General features: G+C 36.7%; 2 protein-coding genes across 2 annotated transcripts; both read left to right on the forward strand.

Moving 5' to 3' along the window:
- Nucleotides 1-1,833: 1,833 nt before the first annotated feature.
- Nucleotides 1,834-8,549, forward strand: wdr12 (WD repeat domain 12). The gene is made up of 13 exons (XM_077199537.1): nt 1,834-2,025; nt 2,182-2,276; nt 2,774-2,868; nt 5,302-5,408; nt 5,509-5,624; nt 5,776-5,930; nt 6,523-6,568; nt 6,713-6,795; nt 6,881-7,021; nt 7,156-7,261; nt 7,342-7,474; nt 7,560-7,632; nt 7,812-8,549. The coding sequence occupies exons 1-13, from the start codon at nt 1,985-1,987 to the stop codon at nt 7,872-7,874; spliced, it is 1,254 nt and encodes a 417-aa protein (XP_077055652.1). The 5' UTR covers nt 1,834-1,984; the 3' UTR covers nt 7,875-8,549.
- A 121-nt stretch (nt 8,550-8,670) lies between these two features.
- On the forward strand, nt 8,671-23,086 carry ercc3 (excision repair cross-complementation group 3). The gene is made up of 15 exons (XM_077199536.1): nt 8,671-8,848; nt 9,572-9,771; nt 9,870-10,106; nt 10,210-10,259; nt 11,327-11,462; nt 11,589-11,756; nt 12,249-12,453; nt 14,008-14,322; nt 15,337-15,521; nt 16,812-17,014; nt 19,029-19,125; nt 21,100-21,217; nt 21,443-21,561; nt 21,675-21,824; nt 22,583-23,086. The coding sequence occupies exons 1-15, from the start codon at nt 8,821-8,823 to the stop codon at nt 22,718-22,720; spliced, it is 2,349 nt and encodes a 782-aa protein (XP_077055651.1). The 5' UTR covers nt 8,671-8,820; the 3' UTR covers nt 22,721-23,086.
- The last annotated feature ends 2,448 nt before the right edge of the window (nt 23,087-25,534 follow it).

Consider the following 25,534-nt stretch of genomic DNA (forward strand, 5'->3'; position numbering starts at 1 on the left):
GATATTATATGCATTCATTACACACAGACTGATATATTTCAAGTGTTCATTCCTTTTAATTTTGATGATTATAACTGGCAACTATTGAAAACCCCCAAAATCCGTATCTCGTGAAAAAGTTCAATATTGAAGACACCTGGTGCCACACTCTAATCAGCTAATTAACTCAAAACACCTGCAAAGGCCTTTAAATGGTCTCTCAGTCTAGTTCTATAGGCTACACAATCATGGGGAAGACTGCTGACTTGACAGCTGTCCAAAAGATGACCATTGACATCTTGCACAAGGAGGGCAAGACACAAAAGGTCATTGCTGAAGAGGCTGGCTGTTCACAGAGCTCTGTGTCCAAGCACATTAATAGAGAGGCGAGGGGAAGGAAAAGATGTGATAGAAAAAAGTGTAGAAGCAATAGGGATAACCGCACCCTGGATTGTGAAACAAAACCCATTCAAAAATGTGGGGGAGAGTCACAAAGAGTGGACTGCAGCTGGAGTCAGTGCTTCAAGAACCACCACGCACAGACGTATGCAAGACATGGGTTTCAGCTGTCGCATTCCTTGTTTCAAGCCACTCTTGAACAAGACACAGCGTGTGAAGCATCTCGTCTGGGCTAAAGACAAAAAGGACTGGACTGCTGCTGAGTGGTCCAAAGTTATGTTCTCTGATGAAAGTAAATTTTGCATTTTCTTTGGAAATCAAGGTCCCAGAGTCTGGAGGAAGAGAGGAGAGGCACCGAATCCTCGTTTCTTGAAGTCCAGTGTAAAGTTTCCACAGTCAGTGATGGTTTGGGGTGCCATGTCCTCTGCTGGTGATCCAAGGTCAACGCAGCCGTCTACCAGGAAGTTTTAGAGCACTTCATGCTTCCTGCTGCTGACCAACTTTATGGAGATGCAATTTCATTTTCCAACAGGACTTTGCACCTGCACACAGTGCCACATACCAGTACCTGGTTTAAGGACTATGGTATCCCTGTTCTTAATTGGCCAGCAAACTCGCCTGACCTTAAGCCTATAGAAAATCTATGGGGTATTGTGAAGATGAAGATTCAATACGGCAGACCCAACAATGCAGAAGAGCTGAAGGCCACTATCAGAGCAACTTGGGCTCTCATAACACCTGAGCAGTGCCACCAACTGATCGACTCCATGCCACGCCGCATTGCTGCAGTAATTCAGGCAAAAGGAGCCCCGACTAAGTATTGAGTACATGCTCATACTTTTCATGTTCATACTTTTCAGTTGGCCAACATTTCTAAAAGTCCTTTTTTTTTTTTGTATTGGTCTTAAGTAATATTCTAATTTTTGGAGATATTGAATTTGGGATTTTCATTAGTTGTCAGTTTTAATCAGCACAAATAAATGAAATAAACATTTGAGATGTATCAGTCTGTGTGTAATGAATGAATATAATATCCAAATTTCACTTTTTGAATGGAATTACTGAAATAAATCAACTTTTTGATGATATTCTAATTATATGAACAGCACCTGTAGCCTATATATGTAAAATGCAAGGTTTATATACGTGGTATGATTGTACTTAACTCTTATGATAAAAAGTAAAAAAGGTGAAAGTGGTACAATGCGATACATTGTTGAGATCTCTTCTGTAACCTCTAGACATGTGAGATTATTGGTGCTTTTTAGGAAAAAAAGATCTGAGAAACAGGATATTAAACCTATCTACAGAAAATGTTGTTTAAATGGGTTTGCACTGTTACAAACTCACTTTGAAAAACCTTTTACCATGTTTTCCTCACTGGAATTCCGAAGAAACTTCAGTCAGACTCTGGACTGGAGCTCAACTCAGACATAACTAGTTGCGAGCACATTTGTCCGTCATCGATTGCTCTGCGAACGACTGTCATGGCTTCCACCCGCACGCAGCACGGGAACCACATGGTGGGAAAGTGTCTCTACACAGAGTGAAGTTCGCCTGTATTCAGATGTGTTTTCTATATAGTTTTGCCGTCTAATAAGAAAAAATGTCGCAGGTACAGGCCCGGTTCTTCACCGAAAACAAAAAGTGAGTATATATGGTGTGCTTAACACATAGCTGAAACGTTTAGCTGTAGCTAGATAAGAGATATCCAGCTGAATTTGCTTAGTAGTATTTGCAGTGCTCATATGATAGTAGATGTAGGCTGTGTACGTATCCGATGTAATATGCTCTTCTCTGTAGGTATCTGATAGATGATGTCCCGTTCTCCATCCCTGCTGCCTCTGAGGTGGCAGATCTCAGTGGTGTCATCAACAAGCTGCTGGAAGCGAAGCATGGTGAGCTTGTTTACCAGTCATTCATTTAGACGTGTTTTTATCTTGTTATGGTGCAGCATACTTGCCCACTATACCACTTCTTAAAAATAATTTCCCCAAAATTCAGTGGAATCTAATTATAATATCTGGTCACACTTTCCAGCAATGTCTCACATTATCTCACATGAACTAACAAGGAGCAATACCTTTGTTACAGTATTTATTCATCTTTGTTAATGCAAGTTTAATAAAAATACAGCTGTTTATTGATTGTTCATGTTAGTTCACAGTTAACTAATGTAAACAAAAATAACATGTGATTTTAATAATGTATTAATAAATGCTGTAGAGGTATTGTTAATTTTTAGTCCATGTTAACCTTATTGTAAAGTGTTACCGATTCTCTCTATTGATTTAATGATTAGATTCTGACTTTTGAAGCTGCAGCGCTTGGTTTATATTTTTCTTGTATTTTTTAATTTTTAATTTAAATTCACATAATTTGTCTCTTTTTCCAGCTGGACACAAACATGTTGAGTTTGATTTTCTGGTTCGGGGACAGTTTCTCCGCACTTCACTGGCCAATCACATGGAGACAGAGAACATCTCAACGGTATGGCATTGTATTTAATGTAGTCTCACCAACACGTATATATAGACCACCTACAGTTTGTTCACTGACCCTTTGACTACGTTCAGACTGCAGGTAAATGGCCTAAAATCTGATTATTATTATTTATTTTTTTATTTACATACCCGAAGTTATCAAGACTGTCGCAAAAAGTGTCAGTGTAAAGACAGTGATGTGTTAGAACTTATAAATTTGTACTTACTACGTTCGGCATGTTGTCATTATCATGTGACCTACCAGCATCAGTTGCGTTGCTTAATTGTCATTCACAAATCCTTTCCAGTAGGGGTGGGAATCTCTAGGCACCTCACGATTCGATTCGATTACGATTCAGAGGCCTGCGATTCGATTCAAAAGCGATTATCGATTATCTGAATCTTTTGTGTGTGTGTGTGAATATAAATACTTTGCTTTAAAAGTACAAAGTAATGACCCATAAAGAATTAACGTACAATATATTTTATTAACATTGCAAAAGAACCAACAGGAAAATAAAGTTTGCCTGAACTAGCAGCATACTTGTAGTAAATTAATAATATAACAACAACAGGTGTTCTGACGATTCATGCTACCCATCGAGATGTGCTATTTACTGGTGCATGTGGAGACTCATTTTTCTTCTGCTTACCACGCCCATAAATCTATGCATCCTTGCTGTGGAGACTTGTAGGAAACTTTGACAGGTCAAAGATGAATATTTGATGATAATTTTTACTTTTCACAGCGTTTTAAAAATAAAAACAGTACATTATACTGTACTCTTAACTTCGAATTTTATTATAATTTTATTTCATATAATATTATCATTTTTACTTGTTATATCAAATGTGATAATTGCTAGTTCATTTAAAATATCCAAATATGCTCCCCATACACTTACCCTGATTAAAATGAAATAACGATGTTATAATATTGTGAGATTTACACCATTATGGAAACAATAGAGAATGAATCAACATTATCTATGATCGATTCGCGTTTGGGTGGCATTTTTCGACAAGGCAGCAGAAATCCTCTGAACACCGGTAAAGCCCAGAGCCATAGAGAGAAACGGCTCTGGTACAGCCGAGTGTTTTTCCTCCTCTGGGTGGAAACGTGTCATATGGCTTCTCATATTTGTCGTGTTGCCGAAATATTTTAGTTTTATTCTACAAAGCTTACAACTAGTGTGGCTCTTGTCCAGCTCCTTTCCCCCTTCAACTTCATAGAAGCCAAAATATTTCCACACGTCAGCTTTTAACGAGGAGGGTGTTTGGATTTCGCGCTCAGCCATCGCTTCTCTGTTATGTGCGCACGCCACAGACAGACGGTCCGGGCAGCGATATTTTTTTTCACAGGATGGTAGGGGAAGACTCATGAATATTCATTAGGGAACTCATGCCTGATTGGTCTGATGACCTACCCCCTAACCCCGCCCCTAAACCTACCCGTCACTGGGGGTCTGATGACCTACCCCTAACCCCGCCCCTAAACCTACCAGTCACTGGTGTTAAGACCAATCAGGCATGAGTTCCCTAATGAATATTCATGAGTCTTCCCCTACCATCCTGTGAAAAAAAATATCGCGTCCGGGCACTGCACTTCCGCGCTGCAGAGTTCCGTCTTTTGCGTTCCGTCAATATTACGTCATTATAAATAGGCTACATATCTAAAAAAAAAAATTTTTTTTGTTGAAAATCGATTTTTGACATTTGTGAATCGATTCAGAATCGTCCACGTCCGCATCGCGATGCATCTAAGAATCGATTTTTTCCCCCACCCCTACTTTCCAGTGGCCTCATGGGATATTAAAGTGTCCATCGTATGCACACTTTGGAGTACTTTTGCCTACTCTTTTGTGAGTACTGTGAATTTGGACATACTACTTTCTGCGAGATTCTGAAATGTGTATACAATGGGCACTTTAAAGGATAAAGGATTTATGAATGACAGTGATCAATGGTAGGCCAATGACAACATGCCAAATATGCCTGGGGTACCTTCATAATATACACATTCGTACTACATAGAACATACCTTTTTTAATGGTCATGAAGTAATTACTTATTCAAAAGATTTGCGATTTCAGACACAGCCTATGTGAGACTAAGCTTAGTAGTTCACCTAAAAATGAAAATTCTGCCCTTTATTTTATTTATTTTCCCCTGTTCCATTCAAACCCATACCACTTCTGTTTGTCTTGGAAACTCAAAATGAAGATTTAAAAAAAATATTCTCTCATTATTTTTATCCATGAAACTAAAAATGTCACACTTTAAAAAGCAAAAATACATTGTAAAAGTAATCCATATGAATTGGTGTGACGTTTAGCTTTTTTCAAGCTGTGTTTAAGAGTTAAACTGCTATGAAAGTGAAACAGCTAATCTGTTCAACAAGCAAAAACGTACATGATTACATGCTGGTGTGTGTTTACAGGAAGAAGTGGTGGAAATAGAATATGTAGAGAAGTTCACAGCCCCACAGCCAGAGGAGTGTATCATGCATGATGACTGGATCAGCTCTGTGGAGGCAGATTCTGAATGGTGCGCTTCATGCAAAACATTCTAAACAGAAGTCAAAAATGTATTTGCTTGAACCGTTTTGTGGCTGATCTATTCAAGTCGTTCTCTGCTTTGTGCCCAGGATCCTCACAGGCTCTTATGATAAGACTGCACGGATTTGGTCAATGGAAGGGAAGGCTGTGATGACTGTGGCTGGACACACTGATGTTGTGAAGGATGTAGCCTGGGTGAAGAGAGGTAAGGAACGTACAAGTGTTTATTTGATAGATGACCAGTATGAGATGCCTAATATGCATTTATGTGTGAATCTGAGTGTATTGATGTTTAAGAGAACTAATGATGCATGAGGTTTCTGAATTTGTCCATTTGATTGTTCGGTGGCTTTTAGATGGTCTGAGCTCTTTGCTCCTGACGGCATCTCTTGATCAAACAATCATGTTGTGGGAGTGGAACTCCGAACGGAATAAAGCGAAGGCCCGACACTGTTGCCGAGGACACGCAGGAAGTGTAGACACAGTTGCCGTAGACCCTACTAGGACAAAGGTTTGTGTGTGTTCGTTAGTCTTTTTGTCGGTTTGACTTAACTGTATGATGTACTCATTTGTATTTATTTATTTATGAATAAGTACTTTTATCCACCAAGGATGCATTAAATTAATGAAAAGTGACATTAAAGACATTTTATAATGTTACGAAAGGTTTCAATTTCAAATAAATTGGTTTCTACAAAAATATTAAGCAGCACAACTGTTTTCAACATTGATAATAAGAAATGTTTCTTGAGCACCAAATCAGCATATTAGAATAATTCCTTGAAGGATCATGTGACACTGAATACTGGAGTAATGATGCTGAAAATTCAGCTTTGCCATCACAGGAATAAATTACATTTTATAATAAATTAAAATAGAAAACAGTTATTGTAAATTCTAAGTTTTTATCTGTATTTTTGATCAAATGAACAGCCTTCGTGAGATAAAAATATAAAAAAAATTCTTACCATCCCCCAAAATATGAGCAGTAGTTTATGTATATTTTTGCTTTTTTAATTAGTATTAATAATATATATATTTGCACCAAAAGTAACATCATTGATTTGATTTGCTAGTCATGTCTCATGTTTTTTCCTCTTCAGTTTTGCAGTGGCTCATGGGACAAAATGCTAAAGATATGGTCAGCAGGTACGTTTTTAGAAAGCTTTTTTTCTGTGAAATATCCTTTTGAATTACACAAGGAAAAAACGTCCACCATCAAAAAAGGAAAACAATGAAAAGATGTATAGTAATACATTTATAAAAACCTGCTTGAATTGTTGTTATCCTCAGTGCCAACAGAGGAAGAGGATGAAATGGAGGAACCCAACAGGCCACGCAAAAAACAGAAGACGGAGCAGATGGGGCTCACACGGGTGAGTATGTGTACATGCTCCTGACTCAAAGACTCTTGCTATCAGTTAATGGTTTTCAGTTTCATAAATTCTTGTTCTGCTCTAGACTCCCCTCATGACTCTTTCTGGCCATAATGAGGCAGTGTCCTCAGTGCTCTGGATGGATGCAGAGGAACTGTGCAGTGCATCATGGGATCATACCATCCGTCTGTGGGATGCAGAGACTGGCGGGCAGAAGAGTACGCTAGTGAGTGTCACCAGTTCTTCATAAAAGAGTAGTAATACATAGAGTTGGGAGTGAAGAATTTTGCACCACTAGTGCAATAAACACAACATTTTTAATGGCTGCTAGATTTAGAGACGGATGTTCTTGCATTGCAGACGGGCAGTAAGGTTTTCAACTGTATCTCATACTCTCCTCTGTGTCGCCGTCTGGCCTCGGGCAGCGCCGACAGACATGTGCGTCTATGGGACCCAAGGTCTAAAGGTGACTATCAGAGATTCTGTATAATAATGCCCCCTCAAACTGAGTTATTTTCATTACTCATCTCAATTTTCATTTTCCAGATGGCTCTCTAGTTCTCTTGTCACTGACGTCCCATAATGGTTGGGTGACGGTGGTCAGGTGGTCTCCATCTCATGAGCATCAGCTGGTATCAGGATCTCTAGATAATGTGGTCAAACTGTGGGATATCAGGAGGTGTGTGACTCACAGACACTTTGTACCACAACACCGTCCTCTTCCTGCATGTGTGTCCCTAACAGTCTTGGTTTCTTCTTTACAGCTGTAAAGCTCCTCTGTATGATCTTGCTGCCCATGAAGACAAAGTACTGTGTGCTGACTGGACAGAGAATGGGGTACGTCAAACCATTCAAATATTTGAAACTCTATACTCTATACTTTATTTTGATATAGTGCCTTATTATATAATCGTATTATATAAAATCCTGGGAGGGAGAGAGTTAACTGATTAAACTTGGAGGATATTTCTGTGGGTTTATCTCAATCTCTTTTCTTTGTCTGCTTTTCTCTCTAGTTGATCTTGAGCGGAGGAGCAGATAACAAACTCTACACATACAGATACTCCGCCTGCGTCTAGGATGCAGGGGCATAGAACTGTCTTTTCTTGCCAAAACCACAGCGCATCCGGCATTTTACTTCAGGATCGCCATGGGAACATAAGCGGAGTCTCCTTTGCTTTATAACAGAAATTGTATTCTGGAAACCAGCTACAAACAGACAAGAAGACCTTACAGCCTTAGAGAGACAAACACATCTGTGTAAAGCATGTGTAAAACCATTCTTATGCACAGTGTCGCCTTTTGATTCAATGGGTCAATTTATGTATGAAAAGTTTAAGAATTTGCTCTTCAGTTTCACGAATAAGGCCTATTGTTTCGTTCAGTGCAACTATTTACATAAGAGTGGGTTTACCAATGATCTACACATAAGTGCTGCTCATGGTTTATATGCAAGGCATAGTCTTATGTTTTTGTTTGCTTTGATATTCAGTGTTTAATCCCATGATGCTCAATACAGTGTCTGAAACAAGTCATGTCTGTTTTTACTCTTTTGCCTTTTCATATAGAACACATATTAAATGACTGTTGTTTAGTTGTGTGAGATTGGTAAATTGTGAAGTGTTCTATAGTTTTATATGTTTTGAATATGAGTTATTCCACACATAACGTCCTGTCATTAAATATTATAACTTTCCAGGCAATGTTGAACTTTGGACTGTATTGTAGTGAAATAAATTCTTAAGTTAAAATGCCAACGGTGTTTTATTTCACTGCATTTTGAATGATTGACATTTTTAGTTGTAGCTCTTTGATAGTTTGCGCATTTACACGTGCATCCTGCAGGTGGCAGTAGTTGTTCGCGGTTGGTTTACATTTCTCGATCGTTTTTTCCCGTAGAGAAAGAGTGCTGGACATGGCCGCTACAGCAGTGACGTCTAATGAATCCTCTTGCAGTTTTATTATTAAAATGTGTTAAACCATCACTCAATTCACTATAGGTTAGTGTTTTCTAGGGCTGACACCATGGGAAAGAAGGATAAGAGTGATCGAGGTAAGATAGACGCCATTCTTAAAAAATCAATTTAATCAAAACAGTTTGATGGACCAGTGCAAGATGTGCTGTTATTGATATCTACCATTTTTAACTGATGTAGCAGAGGTGGCATGATTGTTAAAAGATAACCATGAGCTTATTTTTGTTCATAAGTAATGTATAAACAAATGTTTAGTTCTATAGAAATGACATCAGATTGTGTTTTATTTAGCCAAAATGCAGTACAATTGTATATTGTATGCATGACAAAGTATATTATTCCCGTGTAACGTTACTTTTTTCACAAAGGCTACAGTGTAGATATTGCTTCTAAATACTATTAAAGGGATAGTTCACCCAAAATATAATATTCTGTCAATATTGACTTGCCCTCAAGTTGTTCCAAACCTGAATGAATTTCTTTCCTCTGTTGTACACAAAAGAAGATATTTTGAAGAATATAGAGGAAACGGTAACCGGAAGAAAAAAATGTAACGTTATGTAACGTTATGTCAATGGCTACCTTCAACTGTCTGGTTATCGACATTCGTCCAAACATTTTCTTTTGTGTTCAACAAAAGAAAGAAACTCATACAAGTTTGGAATAACTTTGTTAACTATCCCTTTAAACTATTACTATGGACACCTGAACCAGCAAGATTTGAACTAAAATCAGATCTTCAATAGCAGGATTGATCATCACCCGTTTAAATTGCTGAAGTAGTTGTTTATTCACTTTAGATAAGAAGTCCAAGAAGCGTTATTATGATGAGGAAGAGGAGGATGAAGAGCTGGTAGGCAGTGAGTCTCAGGAGGCCATTCCAGCAGCTGCTGGGAAGCAGGTGGAGGAATCCAGCACTAAACTGGATGAATATGGAGCCAAAGACTACAGACTACAGATGCTTCTCAAGAACGACCATTCTTCACGCCCCCTTTGGGTGGTAAGACTAAAGATCCTTGATCAATTAGCCATTTATAACAGAAGCCACCACCATTAAGAGGGTCCCTATCCCTTTAACTGTGTGTCTGACTCTTGTAGGCTCCTGATGGTCACATCTTCCTAGAGGCTTTCTCTCCAGTATATAAATATGCTCAGGACTTCCTGGTGGCCATATCAGAGCCAGTGTGCAGACCCATTCATGCGCACGAGTACAAGCTGACGGCCTATTCTCTTTATGCCGCCGTGAGCGTCGGCCTGCAGACCTCTGACATCATTGAGTACCTGCAGAAACTCAGCAAGACCTCTGTGCCAGATGGCATAGTGCAGTTTATTAAGGTGTGTGTGAGCTGGCAGTCAAGTCTGTCTGAATTTTACAATTTCAACTATTTCTAAATATATACCAAAGCCACTAATTTTCTCTCTCTTTGTTCTTCTGCAGCTGTGCACAGTAAGCTACGGTAAAGTCAAAATGGTCCTGAAACACAACAGGTCAGTTTGTATTTTACATATTGTTCATTATTTAATTCTCACTAAAGTTAGTTATGTCATTGAAAACTCTGTTTATTGAATATATAGCCTATTGAATGATTTGCTGTCATTTTATTGGATAATCGGTGGCATTTTGAGCAGCTGGTAGTATGTAGTTAAGGGGAAGTTGGTGGATTGTAAACCATTTTTTGACCATAAACTCTTTGAATTTACTTGAACTTGAATGAAAATTGTTAGTTTTGAATCTTGAGATTGGATGCACTTGATTCTGAAACTTGATTGTTCCTTTAATGGTGAAAGATAATTTTATTGTCGACTATTACTCAAAAGTGTAGGATCGAAAATATTATTACAATTTGAAATAACTATTTTAATATATCTTAAAATGCAATTTATTCCTCTAATGGGCAAGGCTGAATTTTAGTCTTCAGTGTCACATGATCTTCAGAAATCATTCTAATATGCTGTTTTTGTGCTCATAAAATGCTTATTATCCTCAATGTTGATAACGGTTTCTCTTTTTAACATTTTTGTGGAAACCGTAATTTTTTCAGTTTGCTTTGATGAATGGAAAGTTAAAAAACAGCATTTATTTAAAATAGAAATCTTTGGTAACATTGTGAATGTGGTTACTCTCAGACAGTTTTGATCAATTGAATGCATCTTTGCTGAATTAAAGTATTAATTTCCAGTATTGATTTTTTTTTAATGGTAGTGTATGCACTTAGTTGCCATCTATGAGTCCTTATAAACTAGACTGTGCAACAACTACAGAGCATTAATAGTGCAGACGAGTAAGTTAAGACATTGGGTCTCATTCGCGGATTTATACGCACAGAAGAACTTCTAGCGACTTCCAGTGTCTAATTTCCAACGTGTGTACGCACATCAGTTTGTTCTTGATGTCGTTCTAACGTTAAATAATTTGGAGTATTCTAAATGAGCAACAGCATGCCCAAGTTAACTCACTTGCATAAAACACTCCCAAACCATGTCCGTGTTTGCACAGTTAGTGAATGAGAACCTGTGTGTGTGTGTGTGTGTGTGTGTGTGTGTGTTGAGAACAGGTACTTTGTGGAGAGTGCGTTCCCTGATGTCATTCAGAGGCTGTTACAGGACCCTGTGATTCGGGACTGTCGTCTTCGGTCTGCTGATGGTGAAGAGACAGAGCTCATCACTGAGGTCATCTCTAGCAAATCAGCAGTGAGTATAAATGCATATACAGTCTCAATTTTGCATACAGCCAAAAAACATGTTGACATAAAGATGCTTATAGCGAAGCAGAAGGCTCATTTTTGGTACCAAAACCTGTTGTGTCGTCCTGTCCAGATCTCAAAGTCTCAGCAGGACAATGGTGGTCCATCCACCTCCCAGCCTGCAGATGAACAGCGCTCAGGAACTCAGGTGCCAGAGGACATCTTCAGTTACTACGAACAGATGGATAAAGAGGAGGAGGAGGAGGAAGAGACGCAAACAGTGTCATTTGAGATCCGTCAGGTGTGTGTCTGTGCTTGAATGAGATGTTACTTTATTGTGAATTTATAGTTTGTTTATCTTGACAGTTCCTCCATTGACTTTAGATATTCAAAGACACAAAGTGCACTCATATTACTATGAATGGGAGAAAGTGCGATGTGCAGTATGGCGGAATAAGCCCGCCTTCTAAATGAGTCCCTCCTTCACCCCAGTGTAAAGTTGTTTTATTAGCTGTCCAATCGTTAGATTAGAGCATTCAATTAAGTAAGCGACAATTTGAAATAACTATTTTCTATTTTAATATATCTTACAATTGATTCCTCTAATGGGCAAGGCTGAATTTTAGTCTTCGGTGTCACAGGATCTTCAGAAATCATTCTAATATGCTGTTTTTGTGCTCATAAAACACTTAATATCTTCAATGTTTATTTAAAATAGAAATCTTTATAATAAATCTTTATAAATCGCACAACAATCGAATTCTTTCTTCCTGTTTCTGCTGAACCCTGGTAGGAAATGATTGAGGAAATTCAGAAGCGCTGCATTCAGTTGGAGTATCCCCTCCTGGCGGAATACGACTTCCGTAATGACACGGTAAACCCTGACATTAACATGGACCTGAAGCCCACCGCTGTGCTGAGACCATATCAGGAAAAGAGTCTGAGGAAGATGTTTGGGAACGGTAGAGCTCGATCTGGAGTCATCGTCCTGCCTTGCGGTAAACAATCGCTGAACATCTGCACAGTGTTTGAATTATTTCTTCCCAGAAGCAGGTGATGCTTAGTCCTGTACTATAGCAGAGTGTGTCTCTGCATCCACAGCTAATTAAACAGACTAGTCTTTGGAATATGTAATTACAAAATTAAATTATATTATTTGTCCAAAATAACTATGAAATTAGCAATTTTAGACTATTTGCTATCATTTTCTCTTTTCAGCAATTATGATAAATGCATGGATATTCAGGAGTTCTTCCTCAGCCTGGATGGATATTTGTAATAATTATTAATGAAATATTCATTTTCCAGGACAATGTTACTTCAATAAAGTATTTATTTGTGATCGGTAAAAATGTATATACAAATGTATAAACATATAAAAACTGTTGAATTAAGTACTTTAAAAAATGTTGTCACGTTTAGTCTTTTCCGTTGGTTATCAATTTCAACCATCACAGTAGGGGTGGGCGATGTACCACTACACACAAGTAACAGGTAGAGGTTTTGGACTATCGTCTCTATCGCGCATGCGCTCATGTGACGTTTCTGTGCTGCATGGTCACGAAAGCTTATTGTTTGCATGCGTTTTTAAGCATTGCGGTTTAAAAACAAGTGATTTTAAACCGTTGAAGAGCAATTAGCAGGGAAAGATTCTCATTTCAGTATATTTGCGCGCTCTCTGAGAGACGGTGTCTCAGCGCTCTCTGAGAGACGCGCGACATGAAGCCGCAGTTTATACTTATAACTGAACTGTTTTTTGTCGCCTAATTGGACCTGAACGGTTAAATACACATGCCTATGTGTCAAAGTGACTACCGGTATGCATCTGCAAGTAAACAGAGTCATTTATGTCTTAAGTGAACGTAAACAGTTGAGAAAGAAAATATATGAGTGTATTGGATCCATGCAGTTGGTCTTAAAGGGACGGCATCCAAATTTATCTGCTGTCGTTATTAATGTTAATCAAACGACAAAAAATTTGAAAATCTCTCACTGCTCTTGACTGAATCACTTTTGTAACTTTAATAAGAATAAATGCATATTTAATTTACACAGTAAAGACTATGTATTGTTTTTTTTTATAGATTTGATTACTTTATACATTTTAGGCTATGTAGCATTTCTAGTGCTTAAAGTTTTTCAGTTTGGTCTATTTCATTTGTGTCTTTGTTTGATTGTAGTTTGTTTTCTTTGCTTAGTTTTTTTTAATCGGTTCACCTGTCTTCAGTTAGCTTGAGATATTTTTTTACGCTAGTATTAGTTTTTTTGAATGATACTGAAAGATATGATTATCATGAAATAAAAGTACCCATATTGTCGAAAGATTTTGGTCAGAACGCCCACCCCTACAACACAGTTTCCACTTCAATTGTGCAATAAAATACGGTTGTCAATCTAGAAACTTTACAGTGTACTTAGTAGCATGAAAAAAAGAATTTACGATTGAGTTACCAGAGCAACTCGGGGTTAGAAGCTATTTGAATGGTATTATTGAGTTACAATAAATTGAATCTACATTGACGTCTTTGTTATTCTACTTTTCTTTCCCACAGGTGCTGGTAAGTCACTGGTAGGCGTCACTGCTGCCTGCACAGTGCGTAAGCGCTGCCTGGTGTTGGGAAACTCCTCTGTGTCAGTGGAACAGTGGAAGGCTCAGTTTAAGATGTGGTCCACCATTGATGACTCCCAGATCTGCCGTTTCACTTCAGATGCCAAGGACAAACCCATCGGCTGCTCAGTGGCCATCAGCACCTACTCTATGCTGGGACACACCACCAAACGCTCATGGGAAGCTGAGAGGGTCATGGAGTGGATGAAAAGTCAAGAGTGGGGGCTCATTATTCTGGATGAGGTGCACACAATCCCAGGTAGGCTGTGTTTGGGAGTGCAACTTGACAAAATGTCAAGCAAGAAATCACATCTTCCATGCTCATTTTTTTAATCATTTTGTTTTTGTTTTCCTCATTTCACAATAAATTTTCAATTTGCAGTCTTAAATGGTTAGTTTACCCAAAAAATCTGTCATCATTGACTCATCCTCATGTTGTTTTAAAAAAAAAGATCAAATAATTAAGATATTTCTAATATTCTAATTATTTTTATCCATCCATTGAAAGTCTAGGTAACCATTTACATTTCTGCATTTGGCAGATGGTTTTATCCAAAGAAACTTGGATACACATTTTATCAGTTCTTTCTATCCCAGGGAATCAAAAGTTTTTAGCGCCAGTGCATTATCAAAGATCTTCTATTTGAACAACAGGAAGACTTTAATCAACATGTTCAAGCTTCAAAAAGTTAATAAAAACATGAATTGAGCGGTTTATTCTAAGGCCGTGTGTCCACCAAAGCGTTTTTTCAGGCAGCTGGCGTATAATTCCAATTGTTTTCAATGGGAGCGCCGCGTTTTTTAAACGCCATGAGCGTAACGAGGCGCTGAGCGTTTTTTTCACGCTGAAGCGCCAGTGGGTGGGGCCTATGATGTATAACTATTGTCGATGTCTTGCTCTGGAGGCAGGCATATGCAGATGTATATGACCGTGTGATGTCACAGGTCACCCAATATCAAAACAAGCTGTTTTTCAATCTTGATTAAATAAATGCTTTGTTTTTAATGAGTTGGATGTTTTAAGCTATGAAACTTGGTACAAAGACCTCTTATATGTCTAAAGATCAATGCAAATTTAATTTCTCATGTCATGACCCCTTTAAATTTCTTAGTTTAGAAAAACCAAAAGCAGCCACCCAATTTAAACTTTACAACAAAACAAAGTTTTAATGCTCAGCATTCTTTCAACGAGGACAGAGAAGTTATTTGAAACGCAAATGGAATGTAAATGAAAACCTTACAGATTCTTGACTCTTTTGTGCTCGTCTTGCAGCAAAGATGTTCCGTCGTGTTCTGACGATTGTCCAGGCTCATTGTAAACTGGGTCTCACTGCCACACTAGTGAGAGAGGATGATAAGATTGTCGATCTTAACTTCCTGATCGGGCCGAAGCTCTTTGAGGCAAACTGGATGGAACTACAGAACAATGGTTACATTGCTAAAGTCCAGTGTGCTGAGGTAAGCTGGCAAAAATATAAATTTCTTACTAAAACCATTGTGATCAAGGAAATGAATCGAACATTTCTCTCCATAATACAAAATATACAACAAATGATCTTTTCATGTGTATATTTCACAATGTGAATTGTTAGATTGATCTCTGAATTGTGTCGGGGGGTCAACAGGGTGTATGAACTTGTGAAACATTGTATTTAGAGGCTTTGGAGCCTGGTGCACAAAGAAAATACAATACTGTTATTCAATATTGCTTTGTAATTTTTGATCTCACTAAGCAAAGCCCAGCACACTCTTTAGCCACATGAGCAGAAAAACACATGTACCGACCTATGTATTGTTCTAAACGCAGTCTTCACAAAGAGGTTCTATTTAAAACAGTAAAACTTCCAATGCAAATCAGGCTATTTATCACATTTTTGGTAAATCTTTTAGCATGTTTTGTTTAACTAAAATAATAAATATTGCAGTCAAGTCAGTCAGTGAGGCAAATATATAAATTAGCCTAAAAATATACAGAATTCCTATAGACTTTCAAAAAAGTATTTTCATGGAAATTTCTATAATCATTGTAAATGTTTCTTGTTACACTTTTTTATTCTAGTGAAGTTAAGTATTACTATGCAGTTTTATGCTATGTGAATAAGAGTGTCTGGTTAATATAAAAACAAATATAGATCTTAACTACAGAAAGTGTTTAAAAACGTGAATCTAATATTATTATTTTTTTCATTATATTCATTTATATTAAAAGATATATATATATATATATATATATACACACACACACACACACACACACACACGTTTAATGTATAATATAATAAACTCCATATATTCTATATACTTAAAAAAAAATGTTTAATTAAATGGAAGCTTTATGGATTAGTGACAGTGAGAGTTCATTGGATAAACCTTATGAGGAGCTCACCCATGTAGCTAATCCACTTTATTTCTTGGGAAGTAATCCTATGTGTTGTTAAAAGACATGATCACTACTGTAGACTATGAACGGGTTTAATTTCGGCTTTTATTCACATACATAGAGCACATCAAATATAGTAAACAGCAGCTCAATTTCAAAACTAGTGAGGTTTGTTCTTATCCATAATTTGAGCTTCCGTTATTTGTACATGTGCTCCATGTATGTGCATTTGTGTCCTTTCAGAAGACTTTTTGGGTGTTGTATAGAAAATGAAAAAAGCTGTATGTATTAGTTTTTTGAATGTGGCTTGCCTGTGTGTGCTTTAAACCTACATTTCCCTTGAGTGTTCAAAGTCCCTTTATCTCTAGGTATGGTGTCCCATGTCTCCTGAGTTTTATCGTGAATATGTGGCCATAAAGACGAAGAAGAGAATTCTGTTCTACACCATGAATCCCAACAAGTTTCGTGCATGTCAGTTCCTGATCCGCTTCCACGAGCGGAGAAACGACAAGATCATCGTCTTTGCCGACAACGTCTTTGCTCTGAAAGAATACGCCATCCGTCTGAACAAGTAATGCCTTATTTTATTATTTTGTACAAGGTCACACACTCGTGCATACACCAGCGCTTTTACCCCAACATTGTGCTTGCCCATTCTTTTTTTTTTTTTTTTTAGTTTGTTGTAGAGCTCAACTTTTTCATTGGCCTCTTATATTAATATGTATTTTCCCCATTTATTTGCTTTATAGCCTTGAAATGTTTTGAGTTGTAAGCCATGAACCAAACCTCCATGAATCATAACATAACAAAACTTAGATTCAATTAGGGCTGGGCAATATATCGAGTTTGTATATCTTATAAACAATATAGGATGAGGCAGGACCGTTTTGATATTACGAGCACATTGAAAAATAGCGGAGGGCTGCTGCAAGGAAAGTGCATAATCCAATTTGTCCTAAACATGAGACATGCTATATTAAGGGCTACAAAATAACTCGTGAGATATTGTTAACGTTAATTTTAATTCTTGGTTTAGTGAATTTAACTTTTGCTTTTAAAAGTATTCTTTTTGTTTTTGGATTGTACTGTAGTTGTTACATTGTTAGAATGTATTGTACACCATGTGTAAATAAATTATGTACAAGTAATTTATTATTTTTTGGTACATAATATATAGTATAGCCTACATGGTTACATTCACTATATTTGTTTTCATAGCTTCAATATGAACATTGTTTGTGGGATAACACTGGGCAGGATGTGAAATATAATTTTCTTTAAAAAATAATTACAGATTTTTTTTTATCCAAGTAGATAAAAGTAGAAATATCACCCAGACCTAGATTCAATGCAAAAATGTATTTGAAAATCAAGACAAAAATACTACATCTATTTCAAATAATTTATGAAAAATTGCCAGATTGAAAATTTTTCATTTTTCATTGCCAGTTTTTCGTTGATTAAAAATCATGTTTAATTGCTGAATTCTCACTCTTCTACAGAAGCATATACCATCACATAACAACCTCAGAGCTCATGCTATTTCCATTTCGAAAAGTTTAAGCAGTATTGCTAAATGAAATCTCTATGGAGAAAATGAATGGGATTTTTTTCTGGGCTCTTCTTTAGGGTCTTTTGAGGACAAGTAAAAGATTTGTACTAGAGTAATATCAACAAAGCCATAGCTTACTAAAAGCCTGGAAAGGAGAAGCTTTTACAAAAGAGATCCACACACTGCATGAACTCAAATGTTCCAAAAAATGTCTTAACCACATTTCGAAAGGATTTTGAATGTATGTTGTAAGGCCATGATGCAAACCTGAAAAAACGAGTAAGACCAATCCTGTGTGTTTGTGTCTGGGTGCTCTAGACAGCAGCAAAAGTTCTATTGGACTGTCCCTGGCGCAACCTGTAATCAGCTTTACTTTACTGTTAATCACTTTAACTTTGGCAAATGAATGGGCTTTTCCTTGTAAAGTGTGCAAAGTATGCTGTTCTTTCAAAGAAATTGAAAGGCTACACTCTAAATCTCTTACTCAACTGAGAGGTTGTTCGAGGAGCCTGAGGGTTTGTGAGGTGAAATTGACAAACTTTTGTTTGTTTTTATTTTAGAATTTTATATTGTGTGATTTTGCTAGAAATATGCTGTGTAGTGCTATTGCATTACATAGATCACTAATCAAATATGTACAAATTTGTAGGCATGTGAACGTGAACCCCTTTGTACACTTTTTTTAAAAAGTGATGCCATAGAAGAACCATTTTTTTTCTTTGTGTGAAGAACATTTTAAAAATCTGGAGATAAAGAGATAATCTATAAAGAATCTTTTACGCAATGGAAAGGTTCCTTGAATATTAAAGGTTCGTCATGGAAACATCGATGTCAACAAATAACAATTTTATAATAGTTTATGAAGGGTCAAAGTGTCCTTCAAAGCACAAAATATGTTATGTATGATTTTTTTGATTTATGTGTAAAAAATGCACACATACCACCAGCTAATTACTCTTCGACAATGATGCTATAGAAATATAAAGATCTACCACAAAAACGGAAGTACATCTCTCTTACACTCTCTTTCCAGACCGTATATTTATGGACCCACATCTCAAGGAGAACGTATGCAGATCCTTCAAAACTTTAAACACAATCCCAAAATCAATACCATCTTCATCTCCAAGGTAAACTGCTTTTCTCTGTCCATTTCCTTGTGAAACTGTGGATAAGTATTTTTCTTTTAAAGAAGTGCCAACTAGCCTCTTTAGAAGTGCCAACTAGCCTCTCCCTATGGAGGATCCCTATACCACTTTACAGATAAAGCGTTGTGGAATTTTTCGGTTTGCGTACCTACCCGAATTAATAAAATAAAATTCTGCATCAAAATTTAGACAAGTAGTTTGTTTAGGCATGGTTTGTAAGGAATTACCAACCTGCGCACATATATTCAAATGCACATAACTATAGAATCAATTCTTAATGCGCATGTGAACGCCATCAGCGTCTATCACAGGCTCACGTTTAAAGTCTGTTTACAGAGAACGGTGTCGTCTTAGCGGCCCCTAATTTAATAACAAATGATCATTTAGACGGAAGTGAATCAATCAAAGCTAACTTTAGCTGGAAAAATCATTATTCAAGAACCACTATAAAACCAAACCAATCTCCGTTACCTTAATCTCCGTTAAAAGCGCTATATAAATTAAGATGACTTGACTTGACTTTTAATGCTATTCATTTCAAATGGCATCTAATGAAATATCAACAGCCTTTTTACCCAGTCAGATGTTGCTGTAAAGGAGAGTTCAGCAGAGGTGGCGGGTACTGTTGTGAACCTTTGATTCCTTTAAGATCTTGATGTTCCAACCATTTACAAGAAAAGCACATTTCCTGTCCTGACATGACCTGACAAATCTCAGTACTGGACAAGCTTTTTTTGATTATTCATACTTCTATCTAAATCAGCCAACAAACTCTCTTTGCTGAATCTGATGTCCAAAACATCATAAATCTAAAGGTCTTTAAACTAGTTTTTCATTGCTGAATGTTGTCATGATTAAAGCCTTGTGTCCACAAGTCATGGTTCAAACTGCTCATCAAGCAGTTGCTAATGGTGCCGAAATTACACACTTCAGCTTTAATTTATATGGAAAAATGCATTACTCATTTTGAGCAAATACCAAGAGATCAAACATTGAAAAAAGCATTGTCGGAAACATGCATGTGGGTTAAATGAGAGACTGATTTTAGGAATGCTGGGATGCTGTTCTGACCTTATTAACTTTACATTCTACCTTAATGCAAATGATTGGAAATGATTTAGTGGGAAAAGTGATGCACATGTGCTGATATGATTGTCCTTAAAAGTCAGGCTATTCAAATAAGATAAGAGTATCTGCATGGGAAAGGGCTGTTGGCAGGGTGTTTAAAGAAGGTATGTAATAGACCTTATAATAGCCCCGCCCCTTTTCTGTGCCGCACTCTTTCTGTCTTCCGGTTTGTATTTCCACAACTCTTCGACAATGATGCCAAAGAAATATAAAGAGGTACCGCAAAAACGGAAGTACATTTTTATGGATGTCCGTAAAAGCCTACGAATAACCTATAAATAATAAAATCTTGTAGACCACACCAACAAAATGATCAAAAAACTGTGTTGACTTTGTTCATATCACAGAGTAAAACATTTATCACTCCATTTAGTGATAAAAGTGCTTTTTAGTTTTAGCTCCAGGAAATTAAGTATTTACTTGTGTATTTACTGAACTAACAGAAAGGCTTTGAAATGTATTTACAGTGTTTTACATTTTGAAACGCAACAACACAGCAAGTTGAACTTGTGTAGCTAGATCAAGTATGTTTTCTCATATTTGATCCCTTTATCTGGTTTCACATTAAAGATTTACCCATTTTGGCTTTTACATATCTTTTTGGCAGGTTTGATTGTTTTTCTATTTTGCGGTTAAAAACATGAGACGCGGGTCAGTGGAACGAAAAAAACAAAAACACAAGGTCTAGAGACAACAAGTACAGCTTTCGTTTTAGAATATCAAACACGTCCGTCTAGTGTATTTACCTTGAAAAACAATGGGAAAGGAAATTGCGTTCTGTGTGAATGGAGCCTTATTATGTCTTCTCTTGTTCTCTTCTTCTGTCAGGTAGGAGATACTTCATTTGACCTGCCGGAGGCAAACGTGCTCATCCAGATCTCCTCTCACGGTGGTTCCCGTCGTCAGGAAGCTCAGAGACTGGGCAGAGTCCTGCGAGCCAAAAAAGGTAGCAACACATCCACCATCATCTTGGGATATCTGGATAGACCATTAAGACTGTCTAGTTCTTAATTGTTAGATGTTGTATATTATAATACATGTTTTCTGAGATCTATTAGAATTTGTAGTGAAGGAATTGCAGTGAAATATTTTAGAATTAATTATTCCTTTAACCAATCGTACCACAAAATGTCAAACAAAAGCTGTATATAAAACCCCTTTTTTTTAACAGGTATGGTTGCGGAGGAATACAATGCTTACTTCTACTCGCTCGTCTCTCAGGACACACAGGAAATGGCTTATTCCACCAAGAGACAGCGCTTCCTGGTGGATCAGGGATACAGTTTCAAGGTTTCAAGGCTATACGTGAACTGCATTGATTATTCTGATTGGGAATGCTAGCCAAACTGGATGTTAAATTGGGTCTTGGTCTGTCACGTTTCATTTTTTTCATCTCCTTTTAGGTGATCACAAAGTTGGCTGGAATGGAGGAGGAAGACTTGATGTTTTCCTCTCGTGATGAACAGCAGCAGCTCTTGCACAAGGTTTTGGCAGCATCTGATCTTGACGCAGAAGAGGAAGTGGTGATTGGAGAAGTGGGAGGGAAGCTGCAGGTATCTCCACTCGTTTTGTTTCTTTCTGCTGCCTCATTTGTTTGCTCAGTGTGTGTCGCTGTTTTGAGCCCGGAAAAACTTGTATTCTTGGCTCTGCTGATCTTGATCATTAACAACAGAAACGGCAAACACTGGTCTTAATGGTTTGAATCGAGATTGCGATGTTTTAGCGATTAATCCGGCAGCTCTATATATTTTGTATAGAAAAAACTTTTTTCCAAACTGTGCCTTTTTTTTTTGTCCTATGTCTTTTTGTCCTAAGCTGTAAAATGACTTAAAGGGATAGTTCACCCAAAAATGAAAATTCTGTCAGTAATTACTCACCCTGATGATGTTCCAACACCGTAAGAATTTCGTTCATCTTCGGAACACAAATTAAGATGACGATAAATTTAAGGTTGAGCCACTGTAGTCACTTGGACTATTTTAACAATGTCTTTACTAACTTTTCTGGGCTGGCAGATATCAATTACCTAGCAGCCTATGAAGAAGTTAGCCAGCTCTCAGATTTCATAAAAAATATCTTAAATTTGCATTCCAAAGATGAACGAATGTCTTACGGGGTTGGAACAACGCGAGGGTGAGTAATTACTGACAGAATTTTCATTTTTGGGTGAACTATCCCTTTATAGGGTTTATAGCACTTATGTGTTTTTAAGCATCATAAGGATTGTTAATCTGTAAATGCGTTGAGATGCTTTGTTAACCTGCTTAACGTGCCAGTGAAGATTATTTTAATTAAGAACTGTTTTCTGTAGTTTTCTCGTCGTATGGGAACTATGAGCTCCATGTCTGGTGCAGACGATACAGTCTACATGGAATACCAGGCGTCCCGCGGCAGCAAGGCTTCGGGAATCAAGAACATCCATCCACTGTTTAAACGCTTCCGCAAGTGAACATATTCACGGACCGAATGAAGCAGTGACGGCATCTGGAGGCACCAGGACCAGATAATGAACTTCCAGCAGCAGGACGTCCGGCATATTCATAAAAGACACATTATGTCGGCTTGTCTCAGACAGAGGCATTTAAAGACTGCAAGAAAGAAGAAAAACTGTTGTAGTTTCAGAAAGATTCAAGAATCTAATATCTATAATATTACAAACAGGATGTTTGTAATTATACAGTGATTTGTTTGAATTTGTTATGAGAAATTTAATTGCAAAGAATAATTTTGTACAGTATGTAAATGCCAAAACAGAACCTGTGGTTGAAATGTACAGGTAAACCTTTATCAATAAAACAAACATTGGTAGTACTAATAAGATTTTATGCTTTTACATTAGTGCATTAGGTTACTTCAATGAACAATATTTACAGCATTTATTAATCTGTATTCAGTTTTTTATTGTTTACAATGCATTAATTAACATTAATGTTTACAATGAGACAGGAATAATTGATGGTGATGTGCATATTTCTTTAAATCAACGGTCAATTGTTCCATATATTTTGCAGGTTTTTGTTCATATTAACACTTTTTTTCTTATGCATCAATTACATTTGATACAGAATGCTTTTCACAATATTACAATTTCATTTAAGTAAACATGTCATATGACTTTAATATTTCCTTAATTATTTAAAAATAAAAACAGTATATTCTTAGTGTAATCTATAATGCTCGCATAAATGTAACTTTAGTTTTATTTGAACAGCTAATTAAAAATACCGAGGCTGCATATTTTAGAAGAACGGTTCACCAAAAAAAGCAAATGTCATAATTTTCCCACTTTCATTGTCATTCCAACCCTGTATGACTTGCTTTAATAGATCACAAAATGAGAAGTCCTGAAGAATCTTCATGATTTTTCTGACCATCATGAAAGTGGATTTTTTTTCCATCAAAAAGGCTGTACAAATCATGTACTGTGTTCCAAGTCTACAAAGCCGTATGAGGCTTAAGGAACATTTTGAAATGTATGTTTATTCACTTTAAATCTAGCTTGACAGCATTACAGTTTGTTCATTCTGCTATAGCCTACCTTATACTCCTTTTGTATTCCATGGAAGTAAGTCATTCATGTTTTGAAAGATGAGGGTGTGTAAATGACGACAGAATGTCCATTTTATTAGAAGTATCCCTTTCAGTCTGATTTTGAACTGTAGCAATGTGAATAAGATTATTAGTCTAAAAATCACTATATTCAAATGTAAAACCACTGTAAAAATAATCCTATCTCTTGTTTTTCAAAACTCTTAAAATTTAAAAAGCTAACTTTTTACTTTCAATTAATTTTACTTGGACTTGACGCAGTATACAACCAATCAGAAACAAGCATTCAACAAACCCGTAGTGGTATGAAATGCATTAATCCATTTTTAGTGTATATAGATATTACAGAGATGGTTCTGTTCACCCAAAAATTCTTAGTTCTGTGGAACCCAAAATATATTTCGAATAATGCTGGTAAAGTAGTTTTGGCTACCATTGACAAAAACAACACAAGACATTGCTAAAAATATATATATTTTTATATTCCAGAGAAGCAAGAAAATCACGAATGGTACGAGGTTAAGTGAATGATTGTTTATCTGTATGTCTAGTGAATACCGTGTTATTTCACAATGATCTTTGCTGATGTCTGTCCATGTGTAATCTTGTTCCCATGGCGTTGTTTATCGACGCAAATCAGCGCAGACATTTGTCCTCATGTAACTTCATGTGATTTGCTGAATATAATCCTCCTCCCGTCTCCCACACCAGGATGACTCCGGAATCCCCATTCATCTTAAAACCTGAGTTTGTTAATCTTATTATGGATGGATATTAAATGAGCCTGATATTGTTCATTGTGCAAAAGTATTGAAAGGCAGGAATGGGTTTTACATTTATGTATTTAGATGTTCAAAAGCGAGTTACAGTGTAGGCCTGTGTGTTCTTTGGAAATTCAATCTATTGTTGTTTTTACCGTTTTAGCTACAGGAACATAGCCCACATATTATCATTTTAAAATGAATGTTCTTGCCTGGCAAACCTGAGGTGATTAAATAGATAAATGTTCAGAAACTAATGTACAGACGCATAGTTGGCACGACGGCAGTGGATTATTTATTTGACGCAGTTTTCTGCTCTTTCTTTCCTTTGGTCCATTTCCAACTTAAATCTCCTAATAGCACACTCATTTCTGTTTTCTAAAAGATTATACATGTCAACTATAAAAATACCAGTAAATGTCATGTTTATTTAATAAATTTGAGTTTAATTGCTGAAGGTTAAAGGTCGCCCATGCACTTTACCTGAATTCAGCTGGCCTAGTTTCTAAATTCAGCCAAAGTGTGCCAGCAATATTTAAACACCTTACAAGAAACACATTCTTAAACAAAAGAACAAATTCTTAAACATTGTATCATTTGCATTTTATTCCCTGTTAACTAAACAAAACAGTAACTGTCACAATTATATTTGTTTACATTTAGCGAGAAACCTTAGCTAGAAAATAAAATCTTATGTCAGAGTGTTTTCTACCTTTCTCCTTGAAGGTGTCTTCATTTGAGGTGTGGCCACACCTACCAGTGTCATGTTGCATCAACCAAAACGATTTTATCATCCTTTAAGTGTCTTTAACTTTACTTCAATATATTACTATTAAATCCTAATTTAATCATGACAAACTATATATCGTTGGAAAGGTCTGAGACTCCTAAATAGATATTTTAGCGCTGATTTTTTATTACAAATTATGTAGGAACAGTAATATACAAATTTA

The sequence above is a fragment of the Siphateles boraxobius genome, unplaced genomic scaffold (genome assembly GCF_051911475.1).
Source record: "Siphateles boraxobius isolate OS27281-9 unplaced genomic scaffold, OSU_SipBor_1 41, whole genome shotgun sequence".
In the NCBI taxonomy this organism is placed as follows: Eukaryota; Metazoa; Chordata; class Actinopteri; order Cypriniformes; family Leuciscidae; genus Siphateles; species Siphateles boraxobius.

Excerpts from the sequence above, each read along its gene's own strand:
- wdr12 (XM_077199537.1), top strand. The coding sequence starts at position 1,985 with ATGTCGCAGGTACAGGCCCGGTTCTTCACCGAAAACAAAAA. Across the intron at positions 7,262-7,341 it reads ATGGGACCCAAGGTCTAAAG|ATGGCTCTCTAGTTCTCTTG; the intron begins GTGACTATCAGA and ends TTCATTTTCCAG. Across the intron at positions 7,475-7,559 it reads AAACTGTGGGATATCAGGAG|CTGTAAAGCTCCTCTGTATG; the intron begins GTGTGTGACTCA and ends TCTTCTTTACAG.
- ercc3 (XM_077199536.1), top strand. The coding sequence starts at position 8,821 with ATGGGAAAGAAGGATAAGAGTGATCGAG. Across the intron at positions 8,849-9,571 it reads GAAGGATAAGAGTGATCGAG|ATAAGAAGTCCAAGAAGCGT; the intron begins GTAAGATAGACG and ends TATTCACTTTAG. Across the intron at positions 15,522-16,811 it reads CTAAAGTCCAGTGTGCTGAG|GTATGGTGTCCCATGTCTCC; the intron begins GTAAGCTGGCAA and ends CTTTATCTCTAG.